At 56.5% G+C, this 8,052-nt stretch overlaps 1 protein-coding gene across 1 annotated transcript in view; it reads left to right on the top strand.

Moving 5' to 3' along the window:
- Nucleotides 1–1,395: 1,395 nt before the first annotated feature.
- Nucleotides 1,396–8,052, top strand: part of Cadm4 (cell adhesion molecule 4) — a 21,978-nt gene continuing 15,321 nt past the window's right edge. Inside the window, exon 1 of the mRNA XM_075989320.1 lies at nt 1,396–1,552. Within this exon, the coding sequence (XP_075845435.1) occupies nt 1,489–1,552 (64 nt within the window). The 5' untranslated portion in view covers nt 1,396–1,488. The remainder of the gene's footprint in view (nt 1,553–8,052) is intronic.

The raw sequence follows: 8,052 nt of genomic DNA, 5'->3' as shown, positions 1-8,052 counted from the left end.
ATGATGGGAGCTGTGGTCTGGAGGACAGAGAGGATGCTGGGAGTCATGGTCCTGGGGATATGATGCTGAGAATTTTGGTCCTGAGGTCAGAGGGGATGCTGGGAGGCATAGTCCCAGGAACACAGGAGTTGGGATCTGATGACAAAGAGGATGCTGAGGGCTGGGACCTGGGCAGGATGTGTTGTGTGATGATGACCCTTGGTTGACCTGGATATACAACAGTTTTGAAGTGATGGAGATTAAAGAGCAGAGCTTTCCAGAATAGACATAGGTGGAGCCTGTTTACCTGTGGTCCTTGAGTACTGTGAGAAGTAGAGTCCCCCCCCCCCCCATCCCAGTTTCTCACTCTTCTGGATCCTATGTGTCACAAGCCTGCTCCAGGCCTTCAGGTGTCCACAAGAGCGGGTTTGAGAACCCACGCCCAAGAGAAAGAATGGACCAAAGTCTGGAGGGGTGAGTCAGCCTCCGGGTTGGGGAATGGAACCAGAAAGGCAGAGACACGTACTGGACCAGACAGTGGGGAGAAGGGTGCAGAGTTTGGATGCCACACCTGGAAGGTCGCCCTAGAGGCCTCTCCCTCCCCAGAGCCTAGGATTGAGACTTCCTTCCAGTCCGGTTAGCATTCTGGGGGGCCCCTCCCAGGGAAACAAAGCTGAAACTTGAGATTTCATGGTCAAGACCAGAGGGGAGGGAGCTGACTCCATTCTATGCCCTGCCCTGAGAAGTCCATACCTGCCCAGCCACCCATTGCCCAGCCTCGCATTCTTTCCTGCTCACATTCCCCTTTGCCGCATCACACCCTCTCCCCCAAAGCTCACACTCACAGCACATGCCAGCACCCGGCATCTTCGCGCGCTTCCGAGCATCGCCCTCCAGCGCATCTCCAGAGCATCTCCCACGCACCCCCCTTGTGGGTCGCCTATGCATCTTCTGCACAAACTCGAGCTTCTCCCTTGCGTCTTCCATGCATTCCCCCGTGCATCTCCCGCGCCTCTCCCACGCATATCTCAAGCATCTTTCACGCACACTCCGGTACATCGCCTGCGCATCTTCCTGTGTCTCCAGTGCAACATCGTCTAGGGAGCCCCACTCGCCCTAGCTACGCCTGCGCGCACACGCACGCACACCTTTGCACCTTCACACGACCCTCCCGACCTTCCACTCTCCCGAGTCCGCCCCCAAAGACTCCCACGACGCCGTCACGCTCACGCCCAGCCCGCGCGCTCCAGTCCGCCCTCTGTCCTGCGCTCCCCCCTCCCTGCTGCGAGCCCCGTCCGCGCTCTGGTCCTCCCTCTCCCCGCATTGTCTGGGCCTCTCTGCCCCCGTCCCGGGCCCGCCCCTCAGCCGACGCCACGCCCACCCAGGCGCGCAGTGGGCGGGGACGGGGGCGGGGACGGACTCGGGGGCGGGGTCGGCGGCGCGGGAGGTGCAGGTGCCGGGCCGGGAGCGAGCGGCGGCGGCGGCGGCGGCGGCGGTGGCGGCGGCACCATGGGCCGGGCCCGGCGCTTCCAGTGGCCGCTGCTGCTGCTGTGGGCGGCCGCGGCGGGGCCAGGTAGGGTGACGGGGGTGGGGGCCGGGTCGGCGGGCTATATCGAGATGACGAGGGAGGTGTGCGTATTGCAGTGGGGCTGAGGAGGGGGTCGCGCCGCGGTGACAGCCGGGTCGCCTGGGGGCCTGCAGAGGCCGGAACAGTGCGCTTGTCGGGGGGTGGGGGCTGCGGGAGACCCTAGTCTCCGGGACAAAGCGCAGCGCGGGCTAGGAGCCCGGAGCCGCTGGCGGGGGGGGGGGGTGGGCGCGGGCCCGGGCCGCCGTGCCGCAGCCCCCCCACCCCGCACAGGCCCTGATCCCGCGGGGACAAAGGCCCTGAGACCCTCTCCTCCCCCCCACCCCCGTGTCCCCAAGCCCGCCTTCTCCAAGCCGGTCCCACTGTCCTTCCGTCCTGGTCTTTAGATCTCTCTCTCTCTCTCTCTCTCTCTCTCTCTCTCTCTCTCTCTCTCTCTCTCTCTCTCTCTCTCTCTCTCACTGCTTTACCCCCACCCTTGTCCTCTGTTCCTCAGTTTTCAAGTCCTGTCCTTCCTTCTATCTGCCCCCTTTCTCCTGGCCTCCCCCTTACCGTCTTTCCATTCTGCCTTTGTCCCCCACCTCTGTCCCTTTTTCCTGGGTCACTCTGCCTGCCCCCCCATCCCCTATTCACTCTGCTCCGTCTCCTGCATTACTGCCCTCCCTCCATGTCCCCATTCACCATCTCTCTCCCTGTCTCCTTGACACCCTGTATCTCCTTCCTTCTCTGTCCCCCATCTGCCTCATCCCCTTGGCTCTCTGTCCCCTGTCATTCACCCATTTCCCCACCTAGCCACCTCCTTTCTTCTTCCTATTCCACTGTCCCTCTGTCCCCCCCCCCCCCGACTCTGCCTTCCCTTTCCAGACATCCTCCATCGAAGTATCCCTCCTTGCTCCTGGAAAGAGGCGTCAGTCAGGGTAGCGACCGTATAGATGTGTGAAGTGGGATAGGGGATGTTGGCATGTGGGCACACACGTGGATTCCACAAATGTCTCCCCAAACCCTCCCACCCATTCACACACCCAGGCCACACTTCACAGAAGAGCCCCTCCAGGATGTGCACACCTCTTCCTCACTCACTGCGAGATGCTAAAGACCCCCAAGACAGGGTGACCCTGAGGCTGGAGACAAGGTCAGGAAATGTCACCTGAACGCTCACACTTAGAACCCTCTGAGTCTCGTAGCTGCCACGGGACACTCCTCCCTGGTGGGTCAAGTTACTTTGCCTAAGAATATGTGATGGGGAGGTGGCTGGGGAACAAAAGCTGGACTGAGGACACCTATAGGGAGTTGAGAGACAAATTGGGAACAAGTGACTCAGGGCTGGGAGCCCTCTTTCCTGGCTCCAGTTCTATCAAGTGACAGTGTTGAACTTCATGACTGAGGATGTGAGAGCTTCTAAGTTGAGTGTGGTCACACCTGCCACTTCAAGGGTTGCAGCTGAGGACGAGGCTGGGGGGCAGAGCCGACCTCAGAAGTTCTGCCTTTCTTCTGTAGACTTCTGCAATTGCTTCCTAACTTTCCCCAGTCCCTCCTCTGCAACGGGCATGCCCCAGTTTCCCAGGTGAGAGCTTGGGACTCTTGGTATATTTCCATCCATTTTGATTTCTCTTTGTTCTTACTCATGAAAACTAGGCTCATAGGATCCTGGAACCAGCAAGTCAATAAACAAAGAGCCTGAGGTTCTTTAGAACGTTGACGCCCTTAGGATGCTGGAAGTCTTTAGAACCTTGACACTTCCCTGTTTCTAGAATTTGGTTGGCCATGGTGGCCTGTAATCCCAGCTGCTCAGAATGCTGAGGCATGAGTTCAAGACTTGCCAGGATCAGTTAGTGATGTCCTGTTTCAAAACAAAAGCACAAAAAAAGAAGGGTGTGTGTGTGTGTGTGTGTGTGTGTGTGTGCATGCTACGGAGGAAGCTTATTAGTAATAGGTGTCTAGAATCCACCAATGAGGGGATAGGAGTGTGGCTCAGTGATTACTTGCCTAGAATTAGCAGCCAGTGAGGGTCTGGGAGAGTAGCTCAGTGACAATGCATTTGCCCAACATGTGAGAGGTCTTAGGTTCAATTCCCTAGTGCTGAGAAAAGAAAAAGAAGAAGACAGAAAAGGTTCTAGATTCTCAATGATGGGGATGAACTGTTGCCTTGACATATGTGGAAGCATAAAATCTCTGCCCACTGGGGTTATGCAGCCCCTGAGCCCTTGGATGCTTAGAACCTGGATGTAGCCTCAGCTGATATCCTATTCAGTTCGGGATTCAAATCTCAGGCACTTCTGGGAGGTAACTCTAAGCCTTGTCCCTGGTTTGATTTTAAAGTCACTGCTTCCTGGCACCTTAATCCCTTCTGTTAATGACCTCTAAATTACATGCTGTGGGGCTTTATAAACAGAAGGCAAGCTTGGCGTCCTGGGGAGAGCTCCAGGCTTGGGTCTTGGTCCAGGCAGTCAGTCTTCTCTGGCATAGTTTAATGTCAGTGTCTATCCTTCTCTGGGCCTCAGTTTCTCCTTCTGGGGAACATGGTCCTCAAAGGCCCCATTTATGGCGCTTCTGTTCGATATCCAGTTGTCTGTCTTCTTTTTTATTTTGTTTTATTTTTGTTTTTGTTTCTCTGTATATTCATGGCTATCCTAGAACTCCCTCTGTAGATCAGACTGGCCTCCAATTTACAGAGATCTGCCTGCCTCTGCCTCCCAAGTGTTGAGATTAAAGGCATGTGCTACCACTGCCCAGACACTTTTTTAGACACAGGGTCTCGCTATATACAAAAAGCTGAGCTTAAACTCACTATGTAGCCCCCGTGCTGGTCTCAAACCCATAGCGATCCTCCTGCCTCAGGCTCCCAAGTACTGGGATTGATTACATACCTGTGCCCCCATGCCCAGCCTGCCTGCCTGCCTGCCTGCCTGCCTGCCTGCCTGCCTGCCTGCCTCCCTCCCTCCCTCCCTCCCTCCCTCCCTCCCTCCCTTCTTTCCTTTCTTTCTTTCTTTCTATCAGATCTTTACAAAGGACCCTTACCACCGGTCTTAAGGAGGTCACTACATCTCCTTACCCAGTCAGCAGGATTGGGAGACTGGAGCCTATATTTTTGCCTTTCAAAAAAAAAAAGTGTCCCATCTCTTCAGGCTCATTATTTGTTGAGAATATGAGAAGAGGAAAATAAGGCAGATGTTGAGAGAAAAAGGTCCAGGTGGATAGAAATATGCCAAAGGTCAGTTGTACTCAGAGAGGCACATGGGGGTGGGGGCCCACAGGAGGAAACTGGGTAAGACAGAAGGAAGCAGGGAAAGCTGGTATTTAGATTCCAAGAAAGGATAAAGAGGTCCTTAAGGCTTGGGAAGCCCTGTGGAGGGGACTTTGTTGTTCCCAAGTTAAGTTTCCCTTCTAGGGTGACTCACTTCTCCCTGTTAACAATTCTAAGCAGCCACTAAGAACATAGAGGGACCTCCTTTCACTGTGAATCACCCCAAAGACTGGGTTTTGGGAGATATCTATCACTGGCCCCCGACCCACTCATGAACTGGATGCCCGGTTCCCGGAGTATGGGGGTGGAGGTTAGGTTCCACTACAGATTCCAAGCCCTTAGACCCAGCAGGGCTAGGGCCCAGGGGTGGGTTAATGTCGTGCGAGCCTGGCCTGTCCCCGACTTGGGGAACACAAAGGCAGCTTTCTCTCTCTCTGGGTGTATGTATGTGTGTTGGGGTGGTGTGCTGGATGCAGCCAGTCCCGCCAGCATCCAACGGCCCATGGCACCAGAACCCGATCACCCGTGGTTTCTGCCTGTAGACACCGGGCACGTAGGCCCCTCTGTAGACACACAGGGCAGTGGGGTGGGCTGCCAGGTCTTCATAGAGCAAGGAGCAGAAGGGTAACTGAGGCAAAGACTTGGACAAGCAGAATTCAACGGAGGCTTGCATTCTTCCGGGAACCCCACGCTCAGGGTGACCCTCTGAGGGACTCCTCACCCCCTGGCTGGGCCAGAAGCCTGGAATCCAGGGAGTCCCGAGTATCCCAGGAATGTGGGGGCCACAGGAAGGACTTTGTGTGAAGCCGCTGACTCACCCCTGGACGCCCCCATCTAGGGCCCTCGTCTCCAGACACTCAGTAGACAAAGGACAGAAGGCAGGATCGTGGTTTAGGGGGTCCAAATTTTTCAAGAGAGGAGAAACTGGGGTTCAGCCGCCTGTGTCTGAGAGAGGAGGGCTAGAGTCTGTTCTCCTGTATCAGAGTGGGAAGGCTGGGGTCTGTGTTCTCGCATTTGAGAGAAGAGCCTAGGGTCTGTATCGCTGTGTCTGAGGGAGGATGCTGGAGTCTGGACGCTTGTATCTGAGGAGGGAGGCTGGGGTCTGTACCTCTGTGTCAGAGCGGAGAGGCTGGGGTCTGTGCTTCTATGTCTAAAGGTGGAGGCTGGGATCTGAACTCCTGGGTCTGAGGGAGGAGAGCTGGGTCTGGACCCCTGTGTCTGAGGGAGAAGGGCTGGGGCTGGACCCCTGGGTCTGAGGGAGGAGGACCTGGGGTCTAAGTCCGAGGTTTAGGGGACTAGGAAGCTATACTTGTGGGTACTGAGTGAGGGAAGAGCTGGGCCTCTTCGGCTGCCGAGGAAGGGAGGTTGAGCTGGGACCCTGATGCCCAGGTCCTGCAAATACAGGCGCCTTCACAAGGCTGATCTGCTGGAAGAATTGATGCTTTGTGCAAGGATGCTCGGACTCCGCCATTGATGGGGGGCCGAGGGGGGGTTCAGGCAGGACCCAGGAATGTACCAGCTTCCCAGGGGGAGGGAAAAGGAAAGAGGCTTGGTGCCATGGGCCCCCTGGGGAACGGATACAGAGGGGGTGGCTATGACCTTCCCAAAAATGTGACCTTGAGACTCCCTTGGGTATTCGCTGACTCAGGACCCAGGAAGTACTCCCCCATTCTGCTTAGTCTCTGTGGAAACATCCACCAGCTGTGCACTGTGGACCCCTGTCTCATGAGTCTGAGGGAGGGCCGGGCCTGGAACCCTGGGTCAGAAGGAGGAGGGTTGAGGCTGGACCCTTGGGCCTGAGGAAGGAGGGCTGGGGCTGGACCCCTGGGTCTGAGGGAGGAGGGGGGCCTGGAACCCTGGGTCTTGGGGAGGAGGGCTAGGGCTGAACTCCTGTGTGAGAGGGAGGAGGGCTGGGGCCTGGACCCCAGTATCAGAGGGAGGAGGGCTGCCCTGGACCCCTGGGTCAGAGGGAGGAGGGCTGCCCTGAACCCCTGGGTCTGAGGGAGGAGGGCTGCCCTGGACCCCTGGGTCAGAGGGAGGAGGGCTGCCCTGAACCCCTGGGTCTGAGGGAGGAGGGCTGCCCTGGACCCCTGGGTCAGAGGGAGGAGGGCTGCCCTGGACCCCTGGGTCAGAGGGAGGAGGGCTGCCCTGGACCCCTGGGTCAGAGGGAGGAGGGCTGCCCTGGACCCCTGGGTCAGAGGGAGGAGGTCCTGGGACAGTTGTTGCCTGTGTTTGTGAGTCTAAGGGTGGAGGAGGCCGAATCTCTCCATGTCCCCTGACAACCCCTCTTCCAGAACCTCCCATCTAGTTTTCTCTAGGCACAGTCCCCATGATGACTTCTGGCTGTCAACACCATTTCAAAGTCCATGCCCCAGTCCCAAAAGCTCAGCCCCTCTCTGACCAGAAAGTCCCGCCCCCACCCCCCCTAACCAGAAACAAAAGCCTTGGGCCAATTAGTATTCTAGGCAGAAACACGGTCGCTTACTGACTCTTCAGGAGGGGGAGGGAATTAAACAAAAGCCCCCCCTCACCCCATCTGCACCCTCAAGCAGAGAGCAGTTGGGGAATGGGAGAGGTGGATATGGGGGTCCCCAGAGCTCTTGGGAAATGGCAAACTTCGTCACTAACTCTTGTAGGATACCTCACTCTCCACATCTGTGAAATGGGGGCTAACTTCATATTAGCTGTGAGGGCCAAAGAGGTAAGCGTTAAGATAGTGTCTAGTTGGATTTCGCTTTGAAACAGTCTCTCATGTAGCCCAGGCTGACCTCAGACTTGATGCTTAGTCAAGGATAACCTTAAACTCTTGATCCTCGTGCCTCCACCTCCCAAATGCTGGAATTATATGTGTGCCATCATACCTGATTTATGCAATGCTAGGACTTGAACTCAGGACTTCACGAAATGCTAGGCAAGCACTCTACCAACTGAGCTACACCCTGGCTCAAGATTATTATTTGGGGATTTGGTTTTACAAGAGAAGATTTTACTACCAGGCCTTGGCTGGCCTGAGACGCTTCTGGGTAGATCCGGCTGGCCCCAAACACTCAGAGATCCACTTGCCTCTGCCTGCAGGGTGCTGGGGTTAGTGTGTACCACCATACCAAAGTGTTGACCATGCAGGCTGGTTTCCACAAGGCCTGGCTTGTTCCCAGAGCCAGTAATAACAGCCTTCAAAGAGGCCTCTTCCCGAGTGGGCACAAAGCTGAGCCCCGTGAAGCCATCACTGTCAGTTCACAGATGGCGT

The sequence above is a fragment of the Microtus pennsylvanicus genome, chromosome 1 (assembly GCF_037038515.1).
Source record: "Microtus pennsylvanicus isolate mMicPen1 chromosome 1, mMicPen1.hap1, whole genome shotgun sequence".
Lineage (NCBI taxonomy): Eukaryota > Metazoa > Chordata > Mammalia > Rodentia > Cricetidae > Microtus > Microtus pennsylvanicus.
Note: the sequence above shows the minus strand (reverse complement) of the source record. Positions and strands in the feature narration are given on the sequence as shown.